The sequence below is a fragment of the Esox lucius genome, chromosome 13 (genome assembly GCF_011004845.1).
Source record: "Esox lucius isolate fEsoLuc1 chromosome 13, fEsoLuc1.pri, whole genome shotgun sequence".
NCBI classification, from domain to species: Eukaryota; Metazoa; Chordata; class Actinopteri; order Esociformes; family Esocidae; genus Esox; species Esox lucius.
This window is the reverse complement of record NC_047581.1, coordinates 38,317,905-38,328,950: the sequence shown is the minus strand read 5'-3', so window position 1 is coordinate 38,328,950 and position 11,046 is coordinate 38,317,905. Positions and strand designations below refer to the sequence as shown.

Here is an 11,046-nt window from a genome sequence, read left to right as displayed (position 1 = left end):
AGCACATACAGCTCTGAAAAAATTTAAGAGTTCACTGCACCTTTATCTTTCCTTTGCAAAAAAATCGAAAAGGAGGGTTTTGAGTGAGGAACAGAAGGGTTACAATTAAGAGACCACTGCAAATTGAACACCTCTGTTCCTCACTCAAAACTTTCCATTACATTTTTTTTGGAAAGGAAAGAAAAAGTTGCAGTGGTCTCTTAATTTTTTCCAGAGCTGTATGTTGTTTGTTATAGTCATTATGTGTCTTTAAGAGCTGTGTGTTTGTGTGCGTGTGTTTGTGTGCGTGTGTGTTTGTGTGCGCATGTGCGTGTGTCTTTGAGATCCTGTGGTTGTGAGATCCTGTGGTCTGTAGACAGTGAGCCACCTGATGTCCCCACAAAACGAACAAGACCTGAATAAAATGGTCCCCACAAGGTTTTTGGCAGGTACTCACTGGGCAAAATGGGATTTCCGGTACAGGGGTTAGGTTAAGGCATTAATGGTTAGAGTTAGTGGAAAAAGTACTACTGGATACCGACAAACGTGTGGATTTGTGTGAGAAAGGTATAGTCTCTGTGTGGGCATGTATAACTCTGGGCACTAAAAGTCCCCAGAAGGTAAAACATGAAAGATGACAAAGGATGAGGAGGAAGCCAGGGATGAGAGAGTGTGAGAGAGGAAGCCAGGGATGAGAGAGGGTGAGAAAGGAAACCAGGGATGAGAGAGGGTGAGAAAGGAAGCCAGGGATGAGAGAGGGTGAGAAAGGAAGCCAGGGATGAGAGAGGGTGAGAAAGGAAGCCAGGGATGAGAGAGTGTGAGAGAGGAAGCCAGGGATGAGAGATGCTCGGTATATTTAAGAGGGTCACAGTGACACAGTCTGACAGATAAACAGCAGCTCTTAGTTCTGACAGCGTCATTACAGCAGGAGAGGAGGAGAAAATGGGGGAAGAGAAATAGGAGAAGAGTCAGAGGAGTTCAACACCCCCCAGGCACAGCCTGACATTATGGACCCCCTCCAATGCACCCCATGGTCAATGACATCAGCAGAGGGACGCCACAGGAAGCCCAAATGGCTATGACTTTCAGGGCTGTTTCAGACCAGAACAACCATCACCTGCAGGGTCTGTCAGAGCACTGAGGACTCACAGCATTAAGGAAACACACACAACACAAGCCAATTTAAAACATTTAAGAGATGCTTCAGAAAACACAAAGCACTTGGAAGAAACGCTACACACAAACAGAAGCTGGCACCAACACACAGTCCCAGAATGACCTGAGCACTGAGGTAAAAAACAAGGTGGGGTAGAGGTGGGTGTTATTAAGGTGGTGTGGAGGTGGTGTGGGTGTTATTAAGGTGAGATGGAGGTGGTGTGGGAGTTATTAAGGTGAGATGGAGGTGGTGTGGGTGTTATTAAGGTGAGATGGAGGTGGTGTGGGTGTTATTAAGGTGAGATGGAGGTGGTGTGGGTGTTATTAAGGTGAGATGGAGGTGGTGTGGGTGTTATTAAGGTGAGATGGAGGTGGTGTGGGTGTTATTAAGGTGAGATGGAGGTGGTGTGGGTGTTATTAAGGTGGGGTGGAGGTGGTGTGGGTGTTATTAAGGTGAGATGGAGGTGGTGTGGGTGTTATTAAGGTGGGATGGAGGTGGTGTGGGTGTTATTAAGGTGGGATGGAGGTGGTGTGGGTGTTATTAAGGTGGGATGGAGGTGGTGTGGGTGTTATTAAGGATTGTGTGGAGGTGGTGTGGGGGTTATTAAGGATGTGTGGAGGTGGTGTGGGTGTTATTAAGGTGGGATGGAGGTGGTGTGGGGGTTATTAAGGATGTGTGGAGGTGGTGTGGGTGTTATTAAGGTGGGATGGAGGTGGTGTGGGTGTTATTAAGGTGAGATGGAGGTGGTGTGGGGGTTATTAAGGATGTGTGGAGGTGGTGTGGGGGTTATTAAGGATGTGTGGAGGATGTGACACAGGCCTGGCGGCAGAATGAGATGGTTGAGACGTGACACAGGCCGAACAAGATGATTGAGACGTGACAAAGGCCCGGCGGCAGGATGAGATGAATGCATTTTTCATCCATGAGGGGGCACATGTAATCACTGCGCAAACTGTTCACTAACAGCACCCCCCGAGACAAAATATTTCAGAGGTTAATACGCATGTAAAGGCGATCATAACAGTTGACTGTGGTTACCGGACCTGGTCTCATTCATATACCATCAATCGTGTATATTGGGAAACAAAACGGGGGGGGCACGAGTTGTATCTGCCCCCTTCAGACCCCCTGTGGTGCCGGGTCTGACGTGACATCTGTAACGTACGTCCTGTTGATGTTCCCCAACAGAATCGGTTGGAAATCCCCTGTGATAGTCAGACAGCTGTGGGATCCAGGTTCACATTCCTTTACTCTCCATTACTGAAATAACCCTGACTTGGAGAAGACGGGTAACCCAGACTTGGAGAAGACGGGTAACCCAGACTTGGAGAAGACGGGTAACCCAGACTTGGAGAAGACGGGTAACCCAGACTTGGAGAAGACGGGTAACCCAGACTTGGAGAAGACGGGTAACCCAGACTTGGAGAAGACGGGTGACCCAGACTTGGAGAAGACGGGTGACCCAGACTTGGAGAAGATGGGTGGGAAAACTAAGAGGGACACAACATTTCTGGACGTTGCAGATACCTGACAGATCGAACATTGTCTGAATGGGAAGGCACTAACTATATCATATTCTATAGCACTTTGTCAGTAGATTACGTGGCCATGCAACCATTGCCTGATGCAACATTTGAGCGCCTTGTCTCACCTGGTTGTATGTACAGGTATCGTTGTGTGGCTGTAGTCTCACCTGGTTGTATATACAGGTATCGTGGTACAGCTGTAGTGTCATCTGATTGTATGTACATGTGTTGTGGTGTGGCTGTAGTCTCACCTGGTTGTATGTACAGGTATCGTGGTGTGGCTGTAGTCTCACCTGGTTGTATGTAAACGTGTCATGGTGTGGCTGTAGTCTCACCTGGTTGTATGTAAACGTGTCATGGTGTGGCTGTAGTCTGTTGTGGAAATTTCTCTAACCAATGTATTCTCACTGATTAAAGGACCGAGTACCCTTCTTCAAATTAGAAAAGGAATGTGGGGGATCTGGTATTTGCCTAGGGGGCATCTATTGTCTGTCCAGATGCTGTAACAACTCTTAGAATTGAAGGAGGGGGGAAGGAGAGCTTGTCCTTTGTGTGAAGCTTAGGTAGTAACGTATCAAAGGGAATGTGTTTTATTGACACAGGACAGATGGGCAACATCTTACCACACCCCTTTTAACTGTAATATATACAGACTGTTCATGTATCTACTTTAAGAGACTCCTTGGATGATTATGTTGGTAAGCGTTTGACACGTCTCTCTTATTTGCAAATACAATTAAAATGGTTAACTTGTGCTTAGAGAGTTTCGTCTCTGTACTTCCTTATTTAAGAGTGTCGATCGATGGAATTACCATCACAAGTCTCACCTGGTTGTATGTACAGGTGTCGTGGTGTGGCTGTAGACTCACCTGGTTGTATCTTCACGTGTCGTGGTGGGGCTGTAGTCACACCTGGTTGTTTGTACACCTGGTTGTATGTACATGTGTTGTGGCCGTAGTCTCAGACCCGTTAGCTGCTCTCTGACCTGTCAAATCCTCCACCCCCAGGTTGTCTGGACATACCTAATTGATTCATGGATTGATTGCTAAATTGATTGATTCAATTAACCAGATTTATTTTATCACTAAAAGTAAGAATGACTCATCTCTCCCCTCTTGAACAGAACCCTCACTGTCGGCAGCGCATCACAGCTTCCCGTGAAGTCAGATAGGGCAGGAAGAACGTATCAGAGGACACCCGGCTGGGTATGTCTATCTCAGGTTGACTGCTTTGGGCGAAGGTGGGAGTGGCTATGTAGGATGTTGGCGGACAGGTGCCTGGTTTGTCCCTGGCGGTAGAGCCTCCTACATCAGGTGTCAGAGAGCCTCATAATGCATTCTGGGAGTTGGGCTTTAGAGTGGGTGGTGGAGGCATTCCCTCTGACCACAGGGAGGGAGGGGGGAACCAGACAGGCTAAGGCGCCGTTAGGGGAGGTGTTTCTATTCACAGGCAGCTGGATCAGCAACTCCGAAATCTGAAACAGGAGTCAATTAAAACTCCGAGATCTACAACACTGATCCACAAAAGGTATGGCTGCCCCTTAAAGACATGCCCAAACGTTGTTTTCCACGCTGGGCCTGTCTGGTGAAGTGATGAGTGTCCATAATGACAGGTTAAGGGAAGGATTCAGATGATTGTCTATCCTGGTTAGTCTGTTTTACAAGCAGACAGTTCAGTGAACCTGCTGGAGATGGTCAAAAGACAAAATCATCCAGACATGGACACCAACGCTGCATTTAGAACAGCAGCCCAAATCGGATTACATTTTCAGTAAATATTTTTTGATCAATCCCCACAAAACTTTCCCAGCTAATCTGATTAGTCGAAAGAACAATAAAATGAGAATAGGGCTTTCCATGTAAAGGTAGTCTTTTACTGTCCTGTGTTTTATCGGTCCTGTGTAGTTCCATTGATGGAGTACATCACTGGCCAGGGTTATAGATTAAATTCCCAAAGCGAAGTCAGTACAAAATGAATGCACTTACTACTGTAATTAATAAGGGACAATGGTCTAAATCATCTTACTTCACAAAACAACCAACAGACAGAGCACTGTAGATTCAAATCCATTTATTCTAGATGCGTCACACCATCTGACCAGACATATTGCACAAGTTACACATCTGCAGAAATAACAGCTTGTCTTTACAAACCCTTACTGTTGTTCTGACATTGAGCAAAAAGAAAGACCAACATAAACCTCTCCTTAATAAGAGAGGAATAGAGGTTTTTGTGCGTTATAGTTTAAGGGAGTCTTGTACATTATTTATATACACACATACACACTCAGCATTTCAAACAACAAAATAAAATTTTACAAACTGCAAGATCAGTTTGAAAGAAAAAGATTGATCATAAACAATAAAAACAGACTGTTCAGCCGGGAGAAATCTTCAAAAAGATACAGATAAAATGTATGAGTCAGGATTCAAGTTCTGTTTTACATTTCGATCGGACCGCTCTGTAAGTTTGCTGAACTGAACACTGCTCCCTGTGTCTGGATAACATCATTCAGGTCAATGTCCGGTCCATTTCATTGCAATGCATTTAAGCCTGATATCTAACAGAAAGCTGGGCTTGAAGAAAAGTGTGCCAGGTCAGGACCATATGCAGGCTGTACGACGAGGAACGTTTCAGTGTAATGTAAAAGTGTCCAGCTACCTGATCTCATCAGAGGTCACTACCAGCTAATCCTCCTCCTCCTATAAAGCTCACAGGTACATACCAGGATGGGCTCAGTTCCATTTCAATTCAAATTCAACCATGTTTCACAATGGAAAAGCATTGAAGACAATGGAAATGTCAACTGAAATGGAAACAACCCAAACACTACTAGATACTGTCCATCCATCTAAAAGAAGACAGTCCAGAATAATAAAATATGATTCTTTGTGCCTCTTTGATCTGTCCATTGGGCCTTTACTCACCTCACAGGTTTCCAGGAGTGAAGTGGGAGGGGTGTGAGTGAAGGAGGGGCTTGGGGGCAGGGGTGTGAGTGAAGGAGGGGCTTGGGGGGAGGGGGTGTGGTCTCAGATGTTGAAGCTCTCTCCACAGCCACAGGTGCCCTTGATGTTCGGGTTGTTGAAGACAAACTCACTGGACAGCTTGGTCTCCACAAAGTCCATCTCCGTCCCCAGCAGAGTCAGCTGAGCCTTCTTCTCGATGAACACACGCACACCTGCAGGTCAGAGAGAACACTGAGGACTATCACACAGAGGAGACATTACAGCGCCCCGTAACAATGTCGCAGATAACGTCCCTCCAACATATGGATCCTCTATGAAGATACCAGACCAGCAGAAGACTCCTTAGATGCCGAACATCTGAACACTTCAGAGTGGCTGAAGGCAGAACAAACCTCCCCCACTCAGAACCAAAAGACAACTGGGTCAGTAACCCTCCACCAGAACACCTGGATCTACACCAACGTTACATTTAACAAGCTTCCTCACCGTCCTGCAGCACCTCCTCGTCTGCCTTGTCTTTCTGCTTGGTGAAGTCCAGGGTGTAGGTCATCCCATTGCAGCCTCGTGTCCTCACGCCCACCTTCAGACCAATCTGCAACAACACCTACTTAGCACTTGGCAGGAGGACTGGGACTCCAGGAGTGTTTAAACAACCCATTACCTAGCTCTCCTGAACAGAGGGGTCACCTCCATGTTCAAAAATAAAAAATAACAGCACAAACGAAGAGAGGAGTAGGATGTGCCTTAACCTGCTAGTTAACTAAACAGCTGAATTATTTCTGACGTTTCAGAAGTCAGCTCCACATAGACAACCTCTCTTTTAAATGTCCAAACTCACCACACATTACAGTTTAACTAGGTCCTTGCAAAGACCTATTTCTGGTTAGTTATTTTGTTGTCTATTGAAAATCCCAAATATCTAAGCAAATGATGTTAACATTCTGGTTATGAACAGGCATGTGTTGTTGTTGTGCCCATCCTAAATCCTTCAAACACTGGGAGGGAAAAATATGAAAATACTGTGTAATCCTGGTTTTCAAGTAATTTTGATACTCACATATTCTGGTTTATCTTCCAGTAAGGTCCTTATCCTATTCACAGCAGATGGAGTCTGGAGAAAAGACCAGAAGGGGACAGATTAACTATAGCCAATGTGGAATAACAATGGAACTTATAACCAATTACAGACATGCTCAAATTTGTTGGTACCCCTACAGCTCATTGAAATAATGCTTCATTCCTCCTGAAAAGTGATGAAATTGAAAGCTATTTTATCATGTATACTTGCATGCCTTTGGTATGTCATAGAATAAAGCAAAGAAGCTGTGAAAAGAGATGAATTATTGCTTATTCTACAAAGATATTCTAAAATGGCCTGGACACATTTGTTGGTACCCCTTAAAAAAGACAATAAATAACTGGATCATAGTGATATTTCAAACTAATTCGTTTCTTTAATTAGTATCACACGTCTCCTTGTAATCAGTCATTCAGCCTATTTAAATGGAGAAAAGTTGTCACTGTGCTGTTTGGTATCAGTGTGCACCACACTGAACATGTGGACCAGAGAAAGCAAATGAGAAAGTTGTCTGAGGAGATCAGAAAGAAAATAATTGACAAGCATGGTAAAGCTACAAGACCATCTCCAAGCAGCTTGATGTCCCTTTGACAACAGTTGCAAATATTATTAAGAAGTTTAAGGTCCATGGAACTGTAGCCAACCTCCCTGGGCGCGGCCGCAAGAGGAAAATCGACCCCAGATTGAACAGAAGGATAGTGCGAATGGTAGAAAAAGAACCAAGGATAACTGCCAAAGAGATGCAAGCTGAACTCCAAGGTGAAGATAGGTCAGTTTCTGATCGCACCATCCGTCGCTTTTTGAGCGAAAGTGGGTTCCATGGAAGAAGACCCAGGAGAACTCCACTTTTTAAAGAAAAACATAAAAAAGCAAGGATGCATATTGACAAGCCACAATCCTTTTGGGAAAATGTCCTTTGGACAGAGGAGTTAAAACTGGAGCTTTTTGGCAAATCACATCAGCTCTATGTTCACAGATGAAAAAATGAAGCTTTCAAAGAAAAGAACACCATACCTACAGTGAAACATGGAGGAGACTCGGTTATTATTTGGGGCTGCTTTGCTGCGCCTGGCACAGGGTGCCTTGAATCTGTGCAGGGCACAATGAAATCTCAAGACTATCAAGACATTCTGGAGCGAAACGTACTGCCCAGTGTCAGAAAGCTCGGTCTCAGTTGCAGGTCATGGGTCCTCCAACAGGATAATGACCCAAAACACACAGCTAAAAGCACCCAAGAATGGATAAGAACAAAACATTGGACTATTCTGAAGTGGCCTTCTATGAGTCCTGATCTGAATCCTATCGAACATCTATGGAAAGAGTTCAAACTTGCAGTCTGGAGAAGGCACCCATCAAACCTGAGACAGCTGGAGCAGTTTGCTCAGGAGGAGTGGGCCAAACTACCTGTTAACAGGTGCAGAAGTCTCATTGAGAGCTACAGAAAACGTTTGATTACAGTGATTCCCTCTAAAAGTTGTGAAAATTGACATTTTTGTCCATGCCATTTTCATTTCTTATTTACAATATTATGTTGAATAAAAAAAGCAAAGTCTGATTTCTATTAAATATGTAATAAACAATGGTGGATGCCAATTACTTTTGTCAGTTTCAAGTTATTTCAGGGAAAATTGTGCATTCTTCATTTTTTGTGGAGGGTACCAACAAATTTGAGCATGTCTGTAAAATATATTGCCAAATGGCATCCCTGGGAATCTCTGATTCCAGATATTGTTCTATCATGGAAAAAATTATTTTAGACCCCAACATAATTTAATTGTTAAAAATATTACCAATATTTCACTGTCACTTTTTAAGACCCCACATAACTACTGTGTTTTCATTTAACAGCAGTAAAGCCACAACCTAAAACCAACCAATACAAACTAACTTACACTGGGAAACAATCATATTTGTACAAATTATATTGTAGGGATCTCAGACAGCATCCTTTTCAGCCTGTGCTATGAAGATTTTATAACAATATTTATTGATGACCAATGATTTCTTCTGTGGCCTGTGTCAGAGTTCTATGTATAAGTGATGTATTTTCTTCGGCACTCAAAGGTTCCCTGTGAACAAAGGGTTACCCAGGGTTAGCAATGTTTACCAAACAGACAAAGTCTTTCCTGTCCATGATTACATCACTAACCTCACTCTCCAGGAGTTAAGATGTGAAGGGCTGTCTGGAAAAACAAGTAATTTTTCAGAAAGATATCTGTCTATTAGTGCACACGGTTTTAGGCTCAGTACAGTATATGCACTTTCTAGAGTATCTACTGTTCCAAGAGCTCAGTCTGCAGTAAACTGTCTTCTTAAAGCTCTTTCAGAAGTAAACATTCTTAAAGCTCTGTCGGCAGTAAAGTGTACTTAGGACTCCATCTGCAGTAAACAGTGTTAAGATGTGTCCGCAGTATATAATCTTATATGAGCTATGTCTGAAGTACATTGTGTTCTTAAAACTTTGTAGTACGGAGTTTGCTTAGAACTCAGCCAGCAGTACCTACACTAGTGTTCTCAGGATTCTTGGATGTGCCATGTCAGGTAACAATGAGAGAGGAGTGCAGCTTTAAAGCAGCTTAATTGACATTGAGAAGTGGTGCACCAGCTGTCGGTCCTGATCTATTAAACCTTGTTTGTGCATGTGTACGTGTTCATGTTATCAAATTAGAGATTGCAGCAGCAAAAGCATTCAGCTGACTTAAGGGTTTCGGATGTATTGTTTGAGAGTTACAGGGGTGTATTGAGTGTTCTTTCAAGGAAGATCGGCAAATATCAGGACCTGACAACTAACGGAAAGCTTGCGAGATCAAAACCTGAGCCGGCATGACTGAAAATTTAGTACTCATTTTTAAGGTTTGGGTTAAAATTGTGAGTGACATTAAGTTTGGACCTTGTATTAAATTGGCGAGTAAAATAATTTAGTACATAGGAATCATTAGTTTGAAATCCAATGTTTGCACACCAATTAATATATTCATAACATGTTTTCACTGGTACACCACAATGTCCTAGCACTTTTCCGTGCTACTAGCTGATGGATAGGGTATCCAGGAGCGACAGCAAGCCGCTTTATCACAACGCAACAGACGACATGCCTTTATCTTCAAACGGGGCTAGCAGAAACTGGCAAACCTTGAGCGGGAGAAACTGCTACAGTATTGGACTTCTGTCATTTCGCTTGGAGCAAGCTATATCATGGGACACGCACCGGTGACATCCTGTGCTATGTAGATACTATTTGGTTAGCAAGGAAGCTAAATCTAGCAGTCATCAGTTTTGCCTCAATTTACTCAAACCCTTAAATTCAAACAAGAACATGGTACACGATTAAGAGGGACACATCATCGGTCTCACCGCAAAAGACTACGACACTACGCCAGATTAGTTCGCAATAACAAGGCTAGCTGTTGTTGCGTAGCTAGCTAAACTAGTGACAGCAGTTCTCTTAATGTAGCCAACTTCGAAGAAATCCTTCATAACACCACATATACAAGCAGGTTGGAGAGAATAACTTGCACTCCCGAATAACAGTTACTTTCACACACTTACCAAAGTCAACGCTGCTCTAGTGGCTAATATCTTTCTTTTACTGACTGCCCTAACAGTCGCCCGAGCCACCATGGAGGCAGACATGTTTGGTAATAACTTATTTAGCCCCGTTACGAAAACAATTCACTGACATGAAAAATATCGTCTGCGCAACTGCAAGAAAGGACCAACAGTTTTTTAAAAGCTGATCAACGATAGGGTGATTTCTTGGGTGACAGCTGCGTCAGCCAACAGATAAGTACAGGGACGACTTAGTATGACGCCTGATGAACCCTACGTTACCGTCACAAAAGAACGAGGTCATTTGGCAGGAAACGTCAATTAATGTTTTATTAACAAATAAGGCACGAGTGTATTTACTAAACACGAATTGTTGTAGGTAGGTTTCTCCCTGTTGGTTCTGTTTGAGAACTAACAGAATGTTAAGCGGAATAAATACTCCAGACGTTTTGAATCAGAATCAAGTCGGTAAATCGAGGAGCTTATTTACTTATTCATAGAATACAGCCTACACAGCGTTGACATAAATATACAATGATGAGCATATAATGGGAAATAAACATGGGAACAAGTGTCAGAATAGTGTATTATCACAACAGTTTACAGCATGACACATTTCTAATAGTGCTAACATTAAACAATGAAACATTTAATACGAACCCAGCCAAGTGCACTGCGTCGTCAGTACGCCTAAGTAGCATAGAACCCTCTATTATTGGCATAATCAACAACTGTTCTGAAACAATGTTTAGCTATAAGGGGTGGCCGATAACAGGGAGAGAACGTGGTATG

General features: G+C 43.3%; 1 protein-coding gene across 1 annotated transcript; it reads right to left on the bottom strand.

The window, feature by feature from the left end:
- Window positions 1-4,714: 4,714 nt before the first annotated feature.
- Window positions 4,715-10,388, bottom strand: isca1 (iron-sulfur cluster assembly 1). The gene is made up of 4 exons (XM_010867225.5): window positions 10,255-10,388; window positions 6,685-6,738; window positions 6,114-6,219; window positions 4,715-5,839 (listed from the first exon to the last, which is right to left on the bottom strand). Exons 1-4 carry the CDS (start codon window positions 10,336-10,338, stop codon window positions 5,691-5,693), a joined length of 393 nt encoding a protein of 130 aa, XP_010865527.1. The 5' UTR covers window positions 10,339-10,388; the 3' UTR covers window positions 4,715-5,690.
- Between the last annotated feature and the right edge of the window lie 658 nt (window positions 10,389-11,046).

Excerpts from the sequence above, each read along its gene's own strand:
- isca1 (XM_010867225.5), bottom strand. The coding sequence starts at position 10,338 with ATGTCTGCCTCCATGGTGGCTCGGGCGACTGTTAGGGCAGTCAGTAAA. Across the intron at positions 6,739-10,254 it reads CTAGAGCAGCGTTGACTTTG|ACTCCATCTGCTGTGAATAG; the intron begins GTAAGTGTGTGA and ends TCTTTTCTCCAG. Across the intron at positions 6,220-6,684 it reads TGGAAGATAAACCAGAATAT|ATTGGTCTGAAGGTGGGCGT; the intron begins GTGAGTATCAAA and ends GTGTTGTTGCAG.